The 17,902-nt window shown below is 45.8% G+C and overlaps 1 protein-coding gene across 1 annotated transcript in view; it reads right to left on the minus strand.

Annotated features, from left to right (window-relative positions):
- Positions 1-627: 627 nt before the first annotated feature.
- Positions 628-17,902, minus strand: part of VOPP1 (VOPP1 WW domain binding protein) — a 97,072-nt gene continuing 79,797 nt past the window's right edge. Inside the window, exon 5 of the mRNA XM_041722181.1 lies at positions 628-3,232. Coding sequence (XP_041578115.1) covers positions 3,042-3,232 — 191 coding nt within the window. The 3' untranslated portion in view covers positions 628-3,041. The remainder of the gene's footprint in view (positions 3,233-17,902) is intronic.

Below are 17,902 nucleotides of genomic sequence, written 5' to 3' on the forward strand. Positions count from 1 at the left end.
CCACAGCTTCTTTATCCATCATCTTTCGATGGACACCGAGGCTTCCACAGTTTGGCTATTGTGGACGTTGCTGCTACAAACGTCAGGGTGTAGGTGTCCTGGCATTTCACTGCATCTGTATCTTTGGGGTAAATCCCCAGCAGTGCAATTGCTGGGTCGTAGGGCAGGTCTATTTTTAACTCTTTGAGGAACCTCCACACAGTTTTCCAGAGTGGCTGCACCAGGTCACATTTCCACCAACAGTCCTTTGCTAGATTTTTAAAATGTGTTGGGGAACCAAACGTTCCTTATATTCTTTAACAGTATCTAATTTCTGGTGCTCCTGAGGCTAAGTGCAGCATACAGCCCGCTCAACCCCAACCCCACCCCCACCTGGCTGAACTCACGACCTTCCTCGTTAGAAACCTCACTCCTAACTCTGGGAAACAAAGGGCAGTGGAAGGGGAGGTGGGTGGGTGGACGGGATGACTGGGGGACGGGCACTGAGGGGGGCACTGGATGGGATGAGCACTGGGTGTTATGCTATATGCCGGCAAATCAAACTCCAATAAAAAAAATACACACAAAAAAAAGAAACCTCACCTCCACCCTCTTTCCCACTTTCCAGAAAAACAATGAGAGCATGTGCCCAAATTTATTTTTTATTTATACATACATAGGAAATGGAACTCTATCAAAAGAGAACAAAAAGAAATGAGCCAAATGTTGCAGAGAAAAAACATGCACAGATCTGCTCCTGGTTTACTCCTAACCAATGACTCTCTAAGACTTCAACACACCAGGAGCTGGACTCACTCCAGGAGGGGGACACGGTCCACTGTCAGCACAGACAAAATGAGAATGGCCAGGAAATGTCACCACGAGTGGAGTTTCTACATATAGTATCCGTGTTCACTGTAGCAGGGTTCTCGCCCAGGTTCAAGGGAAAATTTTTCTTCACAAACATGGAATACAAAATTGTTGAGCTCTACCTAAATCATTCAGTCTCAGATCATTTGCTATCAAAAAAGATAAATAAAATTTAGTCATGGATATTTGGGTGCCTATTCAGTGGCACCCCGATCCAATTCCAGGGGCAGCTTTTACTGTGCTTATTTAAAAAAAAAAAAAAAAAGCAAAGGGAGAAATTGAAGTAAAAAATGCAAAACAAATGACCCGGAGGAAGAGGAACCTTCTGGACCCACGTAGTTGTTGTCCTTGGTTGTAAACAGCAAACGTTGTGCTTTTGTTGTCTCATTTGAATCAAGGACTCGAGGATGGGGAGGTACCGCAGTCAGGGGCAGGAGGTGGGAGGTCACACGAGGGTGGCCGAAGACCCCAGCAGCAGCATCTGTGTTTGTAGACGATGTCTCCCCGGGTTTTTGTTTGGCTCCAAGCATTTCCTGTGGAATTCCCTGGGAGGCTGCAGATTCGCCATCTTTCGAGGACAGTAAGTCTGAGCAGTTGCTGCGGCGCTGCCCTGCCTTCTGACCCTTACCCTACAGCGATACCCCAGTGGATGGCCTGGTCTGGGGGCATGAGAACACTCACTGTCCACTCCAGCCAGATGTTCTGATGCTCAGGTTCAATGAGTAAGCATTTCTCAAGAGGCTCCAATTAGTTCATTACAAAATAAGTCCCTGCCCTGCCCGCCCTGCCCGCCCTGCCCCACACTACACACAGGGACCTACCCACTGTGGCTACGTTGCTTTGCCTTCCTACACACAAGTGCTCAGATCTCGATCTGGACTTAAATGTACTATCAGCATTACTATCCACTGCAGAGGAACGGAACTTCTCTGCTGACCTGGCGACTACTTGTTAGACCCCAGGGTGAGAGATGTTTCTTTGATAGGGTTTCCAACCACATCTTCTATTCTAATTTTGATTAAGTTGTCAGTGATATCTATTCAGTACTTTTTGAAGAGATCTTCCTGTAGTTCCTGGGATTTTGCATTCCCATCTTTTTTTTTTTTTCCCCCAGCAAGCTTTTCCTCTTCAGAGCCCAACAACGCACAGCAGCTGAGATCAAACAAACCGCTGCCCTGGCTTGCTGCTGCCCCAGCCTCAAAACCGCTGGCTGGCCCCTGCTGGGACACTGCTCTCCCAAGGGGCTGATGTGACTTCCCAGCCTGGTGTGCCTCTCTGCTGCAAAGGGGTCCATCACAGCTCATTGCCAGGGCTGGCTCAGGGAAGGGGGCAGAGGCCTCTGGTCAGGAACCAAGGCCAGACAGCTGCTGACGTTCAGGGAAGACCCTCTGAATCTGACCTCAGAGGACACTCTACATGAGCTTCTACAAACTCGCTAAAAAAGAGGGAAACATTTTATTTTTGTCACATCTGACCAAGAGTTCATAAAATGCAATGTCCCAGTTTGATGCAGGGAGCAACTTCCCATAAATGTAAATAACTTTCCTTAGTGATTTTCGGGTAACTGTAGACATCCAACTTGACCTGATTCTGGGTCCTCATCTCCTTGATGTACACAGCACTCTCCCAGCCCTGGCTGTGCCACTCTCATCTTTAAGATGAGATAGGAAGTGGCAAGAGGCTTCTTCTACACCGAAGTCTAACAGCGTCTCAGAGAGAAAGACTAACAGGATGAGGGGCTCAAAGAGGGGAACCGTGGGGCCTCAATTCTGTGAGCTGCCTGTGGTGCCTGGGAGGAAGCTGCCTATGCCCACACCAGTCTCCTCCCGCTGCTCACCTGAGCTCACCTGTGCTCACCTGCACAAGCACAGCCCTGCCTTGCCTCCTCCTCCTCGGTCTCTCTCCCGAGGATCTAAGGTGTCAACCCATGGGCTGTCCACACTCTGCCAGAGCCCAGATTACATCAGAAACAGAAGCAACAGAGGAGACACAGAGTAAATTCAAATATTGGTCCTCCACAGAAAACTTGAAAGGGAGCTGTGCTTGCTTTGAAGATATCAAAGAGGAATCTGCCATTAGTGGCTCAGAAGACAATTCCTGGAAGCGAACATTGATGGGGGCAGAGAGGTGGCATAAGAGTGCCCTCCCTGCCCCCGTGAGGTCGCACAGGCAGCTGCTGGGCAGTGCCCCTGCTACTTGGCCTTCACCACCTGTTCATATGGGGGTGGGGGCGTATTGCAGTAAGAAGGGGGCGGCGGGTAGGCTGTGCTTCCCTGGGGTGAGTTGGGTTGGACCTGGAAAGCCATCGCCATGGGATTCCCGGCAGGATTCATCCCCGGTCCTCCAGGGTCGGTGTAATATGGCAGCCCCGGCTGCTGGGCTCCTGAAAAGACAGATGAGCACATGTGAGCACAGCAGAGGAAACCGACTGCCATCACACCCAGAGCACCGCCAGGCTGGAGGGTGTGTGGAGACCAGCACCCCAATCATTCACTCAGCTGACATGCACTGAGCGCCCAAAGCCCCGACACCGCAGGGCGTCTGGGATATGGTAACAAGCAAGAGCCACACGGGAGTCCGGGGCCTCACGGAGCCTGTGCTCTGCTTGGGTGCAGATGCCTGAAAGGGCAACTAAGTGATAGGACAGGACAGTAACAGGATCGAGAATGGCAGGGGTTGGGGCTCCGATGTCACTACCCCAACACCTGAATGATACACCAAGGAGGCTCTGGAAAGAAGAAACTACCAACACTGAGGGCCATGTCCACTTTCAAGCGAAGACAACCAGGGCCGTGGTAAGGTAAGCCAATGCTCGGCCACCTTCTGGGACAGTGGTTAGAGGACCCGAGTTTCCTGCCTCTTGGCCAGAACTATCACTGGCAGCCCTGAAAGCTCTTTGAGAACACAGTTTGTAAAGTAGATTGCTGAAGGATGGTCTCCATTCCCACCTACTGGGCTAACATTCTACCAGGGTGGTGACCACCCGTCTTCCAGATGCGCCCAAGCTCACAGACAGGAAGACGATGGGAGCAAACATGAGACGGGCGGGTCGACACGTCTATGGAATCTCTTTTTGCCTTTGGCGCTGCCGGAGGAGAGTTTTTCCAAGGGTGAGGCTATAAGATGCGGGCTGGCTCCCCAGCTTCAGGCCAGGGTGCAGGACATGGTGGGGGGTGTCCAGGGAGCAAAGAAGCTGATGGGAACAAGCTGGCTCCCTTGTCTCAGATCTAACTGTACCTTATTTTAATGGGTAAAAATATTTGAGCTTCTGTTTTAGAGTCTATTTTTTAGATTAGCTTACTCTGATCATGTTGATAACACTGGAAAATGCTGAATATATAAAGAATCAAGAAAAAACTAAACAAGACGGTGAGCTTTGGGTGTGTTCTAGGCTAGGCTAATTTTGTGGGTAGGCTCGGTTTATTTGGGTTAGGCCTCATTTAACCCGAAAGATACTGGGAGTGTCGGAGAAGTCACCCCTGTATATATATATATTAGTTAGGGCTGTTTTTCTTTTTTCAAATCTGTCTTGCCATAGTTTAACTGAATAAAGGTTGGATTCCTGGAGAGATGCCCACCAATCTGTGTAAGATGTCTCAAACCTAGCAAATACCAGATTTTGGAAACGTACAAATTTGCTAAAGGAGAGAATGTGTAACAGGAACATAAGGCCAGAAATGCAGTCCAAGGTGTCAGTAGGAGAGCAATCAGCCACAAATGCCACCTTTATCCACCACTGCCTCATCTCACACCTGTATGGCCCAGCAGACAGCATCTGCTTCTATCTATGCATCTTCCCACTGCCTTGGGATGTGTTTGTTTATAAGCCCCTGATATGGATCCCTGTATATTTTATATAAATGAAAAGTTAAAGATTTTTTTTAAAAGAGGAAGCCTGAGTGGCTCTGGTTGAGTGTCTGCCTCAGCTCAGGGCATGATCTGGGGGTCCTGGGATTGAATCTCACATCGGGCTCCCCACAGGGAGCCTGCTTCTCCCTTTGCCTGTGTCTCTGCCTTTCTCCATGTGTCTCTCATGAATAAACAAAACCTTTAAAAAAAAAAAAAGATTAAAAAAAAACAGGCAATTGTAATAGTTCAGAAAATATGTGATCAAAGTCCTTGACTATGAGAGAAAGAGAGAATGAGAAGTATTCAAGAGGAGTAACCAAAAGGCCCTGGGGACCAGCTCAATGTGAAATACTTGAGGATGGAGAAAAGGTCTGAATAGAAAAGATCCTGGTTTATGGTCTTGATAAAAGGGCCCAACATACTAGAGAGAAAGAAAGGGTAAAAGGGAAAGAGGGGGTGCAGGGGAAGAGGGGTGCAGGGGAGAGGGTGCAGGTAAGGGTAAGACCAATGAAAGCTCCATGCTGTGTCTGTTGGAGCTAAGGCCTCTTATGTAAAAGTGGGAACAGAAACATGGGTGTGGTTAAGGCCATGCAGGAAGGATGCAGGGAGAGAGAAAAGATGGCTGAGGAGGGAACTGCAGGAAAGACCAACATTCAAGACAGGAAAAGAACACAATACATGGAAGGTGGCGGAGAAGAATGCAAGGAGACTGGGGAGAAATAATGAAAGACAGTGAAGGAGGGGTTGCATCATGGTGGCAAAGGGAAAGGAGAACCTTTAAGGAAGAAGTGATTGGTTCTCTACAATGTCAAACAGGACAAACTAAGAACAGCAAATTTTCAATGGATATGGTGTTTGGGATTTCTTATCAACAGCTCTAAGACAGTGGTAGGCAGCAACAGCAGCGGGCAAAAATCTGTTCAGGGGAAGGAAGGAGATCACCAGATGAGGAGATAGGTGGTAGCTAAAGAGATACAGGAAGAGGTAAATGCATTTTTAAGGATGGGAAATGCTTGAGATTGTTTATAGGGTATAGGGACACATATATAGGCAAGAGAAAGGATTTCTAGGGAAGAATATAAGCTCAATGAGGGTAGAAACCTCGTAAGCCTGGTTCAACATTTGCACTTAACAAAGAGCCTGGTGCACAAGAGGACAGCTATGCATTCTGCTGCATGTGCGGAGAGAACAGAGGCAGCAGCTACGAAAGGAGCACAGGGAACCCAGAGTTGTGTGGGGATGGGGACCGGGGCACTCACAGCAGACAATCTCTATATGGACTGAATCCAGGTGGTAGGTTATTTGAGCAGATAGATTCCAAATGTTCAAGAAGAGATGGCCACAGACGGTAGCAAAATAGTGACAAGGAGTGTCAGAGCCCACTGGGATTCAAGACTTCATGAGCAAGGGTGGGAGCCAGGCACCAAGAGGATGCCGGCACCACCTCTTTACCCTATGAGGGTAGAACGTGGGAGAAAAGAGCTAGCCCTTGGGGACCGAAGGTTCATGGCTGACAGTCCAGTTAGAGAAAGAAAACATAGAGAGGATTCTATGAAGAAGCTAGAGTTACAGGAAGACTTTCTACGCTACACAAAGAGGAAAGGATCTGGAGAAGCGAGTAGAACAGTGACAGCCACACACGGCTGTGCCTCCTGCTTCCTCAAGCATGGAGTGGGCATCCGTAATGCCAGTCTGCTCCACATCTGGACTGCACAGGTACACACACACGAGGAAATCCACACATTGCATGGCTGTGGTGTGGGGACAGGAAGGAGACAGGAACGGTATCAGGATTGTACACATATTCTTTTCTTAAGATTTATTTGAGAAAGAGAGTGAGGATGAGTGGGAGGGGCAGAAGGAGAGGAAGAGAGACTCTGAAGCAGACTCCACACTGAGCATGGAGCCCAACAGAGGGCTCAATCTCACAATCCTGAGGTCACAGCCTGAGCTGAAACTGAGAGTCAGATGCTTAACCAAGTGTGCCATCCAGGCGCCCCCAGAACTGTATACATATTCTCGAAGACACTGAGGCTCAGGAAGATGAAGTAACTTGCCAAGAGCACACAGCTGATATTTGGAAGCACCGGGATTTGAACACAGAAGTACAGTGGAAAGCCTGGGCTTTTTCCACTGTGACAGGTGTCCCTCATGATAGGGTGATCAACGGGGGACATTCAGGCTAGACAGGGATGGGAAAACAAGAGAAGACTGGTGACACGATGGGCCTACATTCTGAGCTCTATTAAAAAAATGAAGGGCTTGACTTAGAACTGTCATGACACAGACTTCCCACCCGGGCTGCACGCTTGTTCCTAGCACATGATCTTGTCTTCAGAAAACTGAAGCCATTTCAATCTTTAATGCCATCATCTCTCTTTTCATTGAGAGTCTTAGCATGATTCGAGAAAGAACTCTAGATTCAGCAACGGTGAGTATGAGTGTCTTAAAGATGTCAGTTGATAGCCGATCCTCCTAAATAGAACTACCCCACCTACGCTAAAGAATGGTCTGGCTGCCAAGCTTTCTTAACAGCGACCCTGCCACCACCCAACTACGCTGACTGGCCAGTAACTTGTGACTGGATGAGCTGGGCCAATCTTTTCTTGAAATGCAGAAGAATCTGGCTGGTAGCAGCGAATGGAGTGGAAATGCAGAAAGAGGTGGAGACAGCCTGAGGAAGATCGTGTGGCCCGCAAGATGGAAAGGTTACCAGCCCCAGGCTGTCCCAATTCCCAACAGTCTCTCTGCGTCTTTATCATTAGCCCCCATTTGGAGTTAGCTCTTGAGTTTCAGTGCTCTTTTCACTCTACCTATGGCCTAGTTCTCAATTTAACCAGACCCCATATCCTGATTCCCCACATCCAACTCCTCTAGCCACGCTGCTCCTCAAAGTGTAGGCAGGTCTCTTAAACACACTGCAGCAGACTCACAGCTCATCCTTTCCACTCATGAGTCAGACTTCCTGTATTTATTCCCATTCTTGGTTGGGGCACCCTACTCACCTCATGGGACTATAAGCTAAGTTCCTTTATGAGGGATAACAGACTGTCAATAATCAGGTTCTTAGTTCAGTCTTATTTCTTATTGCCCTGCCTTATCCTCTCCTCCCAACAAGAACCTCGTGCTTGTATCCTGCTCACCTCACCCCCCACCCTCACTAGAGAACATTTTCTGGGTGTTCCACATGCAGGCCACCCCTCCATCTCACCACCCTCCTCCCTGCCTCTTGTCTAGCTAATTCCCCTTTACCTTTCAAGTTTCAGATCAGAATCACCAACTCCAGGAAGTTACATCTCACTGCCTACCACTCCCTTCCTGGCTGGATTAGGTACCCTGTCTGCCTAGCATCCAAAACAGTGTAATTTTCCAAGTTGTCTGCACATGAAGATAGTATTATTCATCTTGGAACCCTCAGAGTCCGGTGGCGTGTGATATTCCATAAATATGTGAGGTGAATGACTGAAGAGGGATGAATGGTGATGTTGCTTTGAATTTTGCCTCTGCTATACTGTGCTGGGCACACTTGACAATTTCCTGAGACACATCCATTTCTGATACAACAGGAAGAACAGGCTGCCCCAGCCCACCAAGTCTGCACCAACTGCATCCATCACTCCTGAGGGCAGAGGCATTCAAAGATGACCTCAGGGGATCCCTGGGTAGCTCGGTGGTTTAGCACCTGCCTTTGGCACGGGGCGCAGTCCTGGAGCCCCGGGATCGAGTCCCACGTCAGGCTCCCGGCATGGAACCTGCCTCTCCCTCTGTGTCTCTGCCTCTCTCTCTCTATGTCTATCATAAATAAATAAAATCTTTAAAAAAAAAAGAAAAGATGACCTCAACTCCCTGTCACAGATGACTGCAGGGTGGGCTGCGGTCTCTGTACCAGAGATGTGCCTTGGGCTGTGTATGTAACATCAGTGCGTCATGGCCCCTCATACTGGAGAATAATGAGACATATGGGCAAGTGTGTCCAACTGAATTGGCATTTTTAATGTTAACAGTCACAACTCATGGATATTGCTGGAAATTAGGATAGGATTTAAATATTGGAGATGGAGAGGCCTTGGGAATATTAAACAGAACAGAAAGGAGGTGGATTATGTACTTCCTAAGGAACGTGAACCCTTAGGTAGAAACACTTGGCAAATACAGGGATGAAACATGAAGGAAAATCTGTGGCACAGGTGGAAGGGCAGGAGGAAGAGGATGGACCCTCGCAGAGCACCTGGCCAGGTAGGTGGTGGCACCAGCTCACACGGACACATCTGCTAGATCTCTGCTCATCTGGCTAGAAGAGTAAGTCTTAACCCAACACTGACCTGGTTGACCATCTGGCCTCCCATGGAGAAGAGAAACTGAGGAGATGGACTCGTTTCTGACTCATTTAGGAAAGTAGCAGAAGGAACAGTTCATCCGACATGTGAAAACCAGAGAGAAGGCCGGGCAGAAACAGGCTGTGTCCACAGGCTTGAGAGAGATAATTTCAAAAACATTTCCCCAAAATCCTTTTTGATCAAACTTATAATGTTAATAGCTTGCCTAATATTGGATGATCCCTGCTCTCTTAGGAAGATCAATGTGTGCTAGTGGTGGTTTATTTCTTTGACACATTGTTAAATTCAGCTTTCCAGGACTTTTACATTTATGCCCATTAAACACAATTTGGTATAAGTTAACTGTTGTTGCTTCCAAGTTACACCAGCTTTATAAAAGAAATTATGTAGATTTCCATAATTCTTTTCCATAATTTTCTATATGTTGTGTAATTCATATATCGTTAAAATGAATTGGTTCTTAAAAGTTTCAAAGATACCATATGAATTTAGAGCCATTTTAGTAGTGAATCCTTTGAAAAGTTCTTCAAACTCTTGCCTGGTCTGCTGAAATTTTCAATATTCTGATGCATCTTTGGTAATGTACACTTTCCCCTCTTACCAAGACTTTCCATTTCATGAATACTTCTTTGTAATGTTTCATCTTCTTTGGACCTATAGTGTTTTAATTTATGATTTTATTTTTTCCCTGTTTTACTGATTAGATATATCAAGGGTGGGACCTGCAATGATATTTACTTTTATTGCTTTTGTACCAAATACTAACTTTTAAATTTGCAAATCTATTCTGCTTTGTGCAATTAATTTATATTTTTTTATTATTTGCTTCTTATTGCTTTCTGTGAGTTTACTGATTTCTGAACCTCTTTTAAGGAGAGATCAGTTCATTTGCTTTCATATTTTAAACTTTTAACCAAGAATAAGGCTATGAACGTACCCTTAGAAGTCAACTTACATTCACTGCATATATTTTTGTATTAGCATTCACAGTGATTCCTACATTCATTTGAGTACTCAACAAATATTGAATCCCTACTATATGCCACACTGTTCCAGGCACTTAGGACACAGCAATGACAAAAACAAAATTTCAGTCCTGACAATGCTTGCAGCTAAGAGAGACAATAAGTAAAGTAAATAATAATAAAAAAATAGTATGTTCACTGATATTAAGTGTTAAAAATGAAAATAAAGCAAGGATGTTGGAAAAAAAGCAAACAAGGGAGAAGGAAAGGGAATATAATTTTTCACTGTGAACACAGAGAGGGTCTAGGTCTCATGAGAAGGTAAAAGACCTAAAAGAAATGAAGAAATCTACCATGAGCATATGGGGAAGGGTGATGAAGGACATGCCATGGTTACCTGGGGCGGGGGGGGGGGGAAGGTGATGGAGGAGCAGTCATGCACCTGGGGTGGGGAGAAGGTGATAGAGGAGCAGCCATGCACCTGGGGTGGGGGGGCAGGTGACAGAGGAGCAGCCATGCACCTGGGGGGGGGCAGGTGACAGAGGAGCAGCCATGCACCTGGGGGGGGGTGCAGGTGATAGAGGAGCAGCCATGCACCTGGGGGGGCAGGTGATGGAGGAGCAGCCGCGTGTACCTGGCAAAGAGGGTTTAGATGGAGAGAAAGTCTTTTAAGCAAAAGGAATCACAGTGCAAAAGATGCCAACAGAGTAGCCTGGAAGGTGTGAAGAAAGCAAGAGGCCAGTGTACAGGGGAGCGGAACGAGCCAGGAGGACGGCAGAAGTCCCTGGGAGCGGAAGAGCAGTATAAGGGGGAGACGTAAGATGGAGAGGGACCTTGCTGGTGCTATAAAGACCTCTGACTGGAAAAAAAAAAAAAAAGACCTCTGACTGGGATCAGAGAGCTCTAAGTCTTCCACTTAGGAAGCTCTGACCTGTTACTGCGTCTGCTTTGTTGGAAATAGACCAGAGCAAGGAAGTAGGAAGCAAGACTAGTTAGGAGGCCCCTGTGATAATCTAAATAAACGTGGCAGTTGGGAGAAAATGTCAAGATGGCTTCTGGTCTGAGCAACTGGAAGCAAAGAGTTGCCATTTAGGGAAACTGAGTCACATTCCCAAGATCTGCTAGAGAGGCATCAAGTTAGAAATGAAACTGAGCACACCCTGAGCTTTGTGATTTCTGCTTTTGTAAACGTATTCAGACTTTGTTCGTAGTGTACATTTTGAAAAATTCTTTTAAATATGCCAGTAATTTTTAACCTTAATCAGATTCATAGTAATGCACGGGCACTCCTATAGTTCCCAGCGTTCTTTCCTCTCATTTATAGACTTGAATTTACTCAATATGTAACTTAAGTTTACCTTCACAATACAAAATTATTATTTTTTAAAGATTTTGTTTATTTATTCATAAGACACAGAGAGAAAGAGGCAGAGACACAGGCAGAGGGAGAAGCAAGCTCCCTGCGGGGAGCTCGATGGGGCACTTGATCCCAGGTCTGCAGGATCACGCCCTGAGCCAAAGGCAGACATTCAATCACTAAGCCAACCAGGTGTCCCCAAAATTATTTTTTATCAGCACAGAAAAGATTTCTTTTTTATATATGTATCTGTTCAGAAAATCATGAGTTATTTCTTGAAGGATAAACAAGAGACTGGTAATACTGGTAAGCTGAAAGAAGAGAATCAGGGAAGAAATGAATTTGTATACTTTCTCTGCATTTATTATCCATTTAAAAAAAGGTGGGGGGGGGGTTTACTGCTTCTTTGGGAGAAGGAGGGGTTGAGTTAAAAGGAGTATCTGTATTAGTCCCTAATACTTTCATGCTGACCTGCCAGGGTTTACAGAGATTAAAGACTTGAAATACAGCTAAGACACGCACGAACACTGGAGCCCCAGTGTTCCACAAGAAAAGGCAGCCGCAAGCTTTGTGAGCAAGGTCAGTAGGAAATAAAACCTTCTATCAAAAGTGTTCACTTTAGGATGCCTGGGGGGCTCAGCGGTTGGGCGTCTGCCTTCGGCTCAGGGTGTGATCCCAGGGTCCTGGGATCCAGTCCCACGTCGGGCTCCCTGCATGGAGCCTGCTTCTCCCTCTGCCCGTGTCTCTGCCTCTCTGTGTCTCTCATGAATAAATAAATAAAATATACATTTAAAAAATATATTCACTTTTTCTTTCCTGGCTGTATAAATCAGTATTTGAGAGAAGAAAAGTTTTGCCCACTACTGACAATTTTTTAAAAACAGAAGCTAGAATAGTTGTGCTAAGAATATAATGGTATTCCACAGAACAAATCGTAGACAAGGCAGAAAAAGAGCAACAGTGATCACATCCCAACAGATATAAGGACTAAATTCTACTTCAGTCCTGCAGATCTCAAAGGTTCTCATACAGGCTTTATTATTTTTTTAAAGATTTTCTTTATTTAGTCATGAGAGACACAGGCAGAGGAAGAAGCAGGCTCCATGCAGGGAGCCCGATGTGGGACTCCATCCTGGGACCCCGGGATCACGCCCTGAGCCAAAGGCAGATGCCCAAACAGAGCGCCCTGGGCGCCCCTCTCACACAGGCTTTAATGCTTAGCTTGGATGAGATTAGTTATTGCCACCACTGCTCACCGCCCTTTTTTTTTCTTATCAAACATCTAGACCCCTCTATGTGGGTCCCATTCCAGGTCAGCTGGGAATCGTGTTAAAATGCAGATGCTGACAGAGCACCTCTGGGATGCCACAAGACAATCTGCACTTCTAACATGCTCCCAGAGATGCACGTACATCTCCAGGTCAAACTTCGAGTAGCAAGAACCAGACACGTTAGAAATGTCTATTGATCTTCATAACATATTATTCCCCCCTCTTAGAGATTAGGTCCCTCTGTTCACTCAAACTCTTCCCTAAGTCCCATCAACTCTAAGGCCAGGTGAATGCACACCTGTCTGTTGCCACCACCTCCCTGCCACCGCCCGGGCCCAGACCCCCACTGCCTCCTACTGAGATGGTGACAGCCAGCTCTGATTCCCCTTCCTCCACCTCTGATTCTCGCTCAAGGTTCTCCTGTGTGGCTATCAAATCACCTTTGATCATTCTCTGCTAAATACCCCCTAATGCACCCCTATTATTTCTCTGTTATATTCTTCAGCTTTCCTTTCTCTGAAGCAGTATATATAATTGGATTTTTAACACAACTTGATGTTTTAACACATTTGGAGACACTGTAATATGTATTGCAGGCAGTCCTCCACTGTTACCGAATTTTGTTTTTACATCTCATCAATGCTTCTTATCTAGTCTGTTTTTGTGCCTTAAAAGATGTTTATTACTATCTTCCATGTTGGTTTAGAATGGTGACATGTTAATTTGCTTTAGGCAGGGAGGGGCAAAGGGAGAGGGAGAAAGAGAATCTTAAGCAGGCTCCACACTCAGCACAGAGCCGGATGAGTGGCTTGAGCCCATAACCCTGAGATCATGACCTGAACCAAAATCAAGAGTTGGTTGCTTAACCAACTGGGCTACCCAGGCACACCAACATATTACTTTTAATTCGAAGAGTAGATACTACCCAGATGCATAATAAACTGTCAAACTCAATACTGGAGTTCCTTTTGTGGGAAATTAGCAGTACGGACTTCTTAGCCAGCCTTTAGTAACTGAATGTGGGGACAAACATGCGCTTCTCCAGTTTGTAAAAGCCTCATGACAAAAATGCTGGTGAGAGGTGCCCAAAAGTGGCAAAAATAATGTTGGAGCTTGCTTTCTTTCACTGAAGCTTCTGGTGACAGATGGGAGGCCAATTTGGCGGTGTGGAGTAGAATAGAGAGTAATTATTCATCAGCTGGAAGGTGGGCTTGAACCTGATGACCAGTAGGAAACTGTGACTTTTTATGATTTTTCTCTCCTTCTTTTTGCCTATGATAAATCAAAGAGAACTAATAAAGTATCCCTGGTTGGCTACATACCCACTGCTAAGCTCACTTTGTAATTATTATTACCTTCATGGGTCTCAAATCTGGCTTGGCTTCCCACTAGATAGCTTTTCCCTCACAAAGATGTAAAAGTTAAAAATTTTTCCAGATTTTTATTTAAATTCTAGTTATTTAATATATAGTGTAGTAATCGTTTTGGGAGTGGAATTTAGTGATTCATCACTTAAATATAACAATCAGTGCTCACCATAGCAGGTGCCCTCCTTAATACCATCACTCACTGAGCTGATCCCCACCCACCTTCCTCCATAAACCCGTTTGTTCTCCTTCCTTAAGCGTCTTTTATGGTTTGTCCACCCCCACTCTCCTTTGTTTCCTTCCCATATATTCATCTGTTTTGTTTCTTAAATTACATGTATGAGTGAAATCATCTAGTATTTGCCTTTCTCTGACTTATTTCACTTAGCATAATATACTCTAGCTCCATTCACATTGCAAATGTCAAGATTTTATTCTTTGATGGCTGAGTAATATTCCATTGTGGAGATATATATATATACATATACACAGAGGCAGAGAGAGAGAAAGAAAGCGTGTGCATGCGTGCACATCTTCTCTATCCATTCTTCAGGTGGTGGACATTTGGGCTCTTTCCAATAGTTTGGCTGTTGTTAGTAATGATGCTATAAACACTGGGGCGCATGTATCCCTTCGAATCTGTATTTCTGCATCCTGGGTAAAGACCTAGCAGTACAAGGCTTGGTGATAGTGTAGTTCTATTTTTCACTTTTTGAGGATCCTCCATACTGTTTCCCAGAGTGGCTGGCTGCCCCAGGTTGCATTCCCACCAACAGTGCAAGAGGGTTCCCCTTCTCCAGACATCCTTGTCAACATCTGTTGTTTCCCGAGTTGTTCATTTTAGCCATTCTGACCGGTGTGAGGTGTTATCTCCTCATGGTTTTGATTTGTATTTTGTAAGTTAAAATATTATTAATACATCAAACAGCAGATAGAAACACATTTTAAAGTATCTCCCAACACTGTAAAAGTCTTCCAAAAAAAGATGAAATGTATTAGAGGACACTAAAAGTTTATAAAAGGTCAAAAGAAAAGGTAAACAGCAGAACCAATGAAAAATGCATGTTGTGTTTTTGTGAAGTTCTGCAGGCCACCTGAATGTGCAAGATAAGAAAATAAAACTTTCAAACTTCATAATTTAACTTCGGGGTCTATAGCCTCCACATGTTTCTACTGATCAGAGGTCAGGAGTTACCACTGCTGCCAGTCTGCTTTGCTGTCCTTTGGGAGCTCAGAGGCAGGGGCCATCCGTTTAAACTCCACTGTATGCACTGAGGCTACACACGGCACTTAACACACGGTGCATGTGCTTAAAACATGTGACAAGTGACAGAAGGAGGTGTGTGTGCACAATACATCTTCCGGGGGCCTCTCTGCAACAAGGAGCTCTCTGTCTAGCTTGGCCCACGTCTGTCCTTACATCAGCTCTTAAAGAACAAATAAAAGCCATTTCAAATACATTTAAGGAGAAAATATCATGATGATGAGCTCAGGAGAAGTCTGGACAGACAAAAGCAGAAGTGAAAGGTAATCTAAGGATCTTAAATGCAAATGAAGTGAGTGGGGACAGTCTGACCAGCTTTGCACTCAGGAACCATGGAAGGTACACACTTCAGACTTGTGTCATCTGCCCTGAAGTATGAGAGGTTTCAAAAAACGTGGGCTGGGCAGCAAAGGGACTCTAACTCAGTCTTTGCTCCGTCATTGGCTGAGCCGAGAATCATAAGCAGAAGACTTAAATGAGCTAGAAGTTTCCGTCCCCAGTGATCAAAGATCATAGAAGGAAATGCTGTGGTTATTAAGGCAACAACATGAACTGCCTACCAGCAGGGCCGGCTATAGAAAATGCCTTTCCTTTTGAACTGTACTCTGTGTGGAGTGTGTCATCTGTTTGTAGTAGCTAAGGATATTAAATGTTTTTATGGGCAGGGGGAAACCCTCACATTTTCAAATGGTAGGAAAAAAAATTAAACTCCCATTTTTAGATGGCAGACTGTTCTAGACATATCTACTTTAGATAAACTGAGTAATGCAAATCATAAGAAATAACGATTGAGGTGTCCTAGAAAAGGAAAGGGGTGGCATCAAAGCTAGAGAGAATCACCAGAGTAAGAATGACAGAGAAAAAATCAGATGGATACACCGAACCTTCTGGAAAAATATTTTTGGTTGGCAAGGAGGAACTCCATGCCCTAAGGCAGGAATTCCTGGGCTTCCCTAGATGAAACAGCTCTCAGGACCACAGCTCCTCGCTCGCCCTAATTATCTGGCCAGCGAGTCACCTTATGCCCCCAGGGATGGACTGGCAGGGAGTATCCTGGTAGCTGTGAGAGTATATTAGGACACTGGCATTTATGACTTTTAAACGCATCACTTAAATATTGTCAGTTACCTTCCTTCTTTCACCAAAGCCATCGGTTCTAAAATAATTTCATCCTGAAGGGGGCGCCCCCGAGCAGCGCAGCGGAGGGCCAGGCACGCAGCCGGGCAGCAGGTGCAGCGCTCACCTGCGTCCCTTCAGCCGCGGTTTCTCCTGGAAATAAACGAACACCTCCGGGCCACAGAGGTTAGAGATGCGGGCAGAGGTGGCGGGGCTGTCTCATCGCCACCTCCACGTCCCTGAAGCCCCCCCCCACCCCTGCCTCCCGTCACACTGAAAAAGAAATCTTTTTTTTCCACTGGCTCCAACAAACAGGTTGTCCCCAGACCGAACTGCAGCTCTGCCTGGGACGGCAATTCAACTATCAAAACACACTCCCCATTATTTCCATTTTCCTGCCGTTGGTGTCATGCGGTCCGACCACTGGAGTTGCTGCAATCAGACAGATCTAGTCTAAGATCGAGACCTTAAACTGCCAGGAAACCGTCAACAAACTCGCCGTAAATGCGCGGCTGTACAGGAGTAAGGATGCATCTCCCAGTGGAATACTGGACGGAATACTCCATCTCCGTTTTGTTTTGTTTTTTTTTTTAATCAGTGTTAGTCACGTTAATCACTATTAAAGGAAACCATTTTAAAAGGAAACCAATCACATGAACACCATAAATGTTCCGATTTCTCTGTTTGTTGGTGTGATGACACGGTCAGGATCCACACTCTAAACGTTGCCCCCCACCCTCTTCCCTAAACGCAGCTTTACACTTGTCCTGCCACAGTTACGTGGCCTTGACCCCACCCTTCACGCTGGTGGCCACATGAGACCCCACAAAGAAGAGAGGCCATAGGGAATCACCCATTCCTCAGTGGCCGCCGTAACCCCCTTCCCTACCTTCATCTGGTGCACACCACGTTCAGCTGAGAACACCGCTCAGGTCTCCCTGAAATCCAGCCCAGCTCTCCTCCCACAGCTCCGCTTTAGCCAAGGCTTTTGATGGAACCTGTACCGTTTTCTGCCACGGTTTGAAAAGTTATTTTTTTCTTCCAGTTTTATCGAGGTATAATGACACAGGGCATTATAGAAATTTAAGATAGAAACATAACGATTTGCTACATATATTCATACCGTAAAATGATCACTGCAATAAGTTATTTAACAATCAACTGCCTTGCAGAGTTACGTATTTTTTTTCTTTTTGATGAGAACTTTGAAGATCTACCCTCTTAGCTTATATATGGTCAGCATGCTGTGCATTACGTCCTCAGAACTTATTTACCTTATCACTGGAAGTTTGTATCTTTTGACCCTCGTCCTCACCTGCACGCCCCCTCATTCTACAAGTTCTCAGAGGGCAGCCATGACCATATCTTAGCCACACCCATCCTCCTGTGTGAACACAGTGGCTGCTGCCCATGGGCTCATGTTTTCCGAATGAAGGAAGGGAGTCCATCTCTCCTCTCCACCCAGGAGGATGTACCCATGGCCCCTGCCAGCAGCATGGCGTGGGAATATCTGGGGAGCTACAGCAT

This window comes from Vulpes lagopus, chromosome 11 (genome assembly GCF_018345385.1).
Source record: "Vulpes lagopus strain Blue_001 chromosome 11, ASM1834538v1, whole genome shotgun sequence".
Lineage (NCBI taxonomy): Eukaryota > Metazoa > Chordata > Mammalia > Carnivora > Canidae > Vulpes > Vulpes lagopus.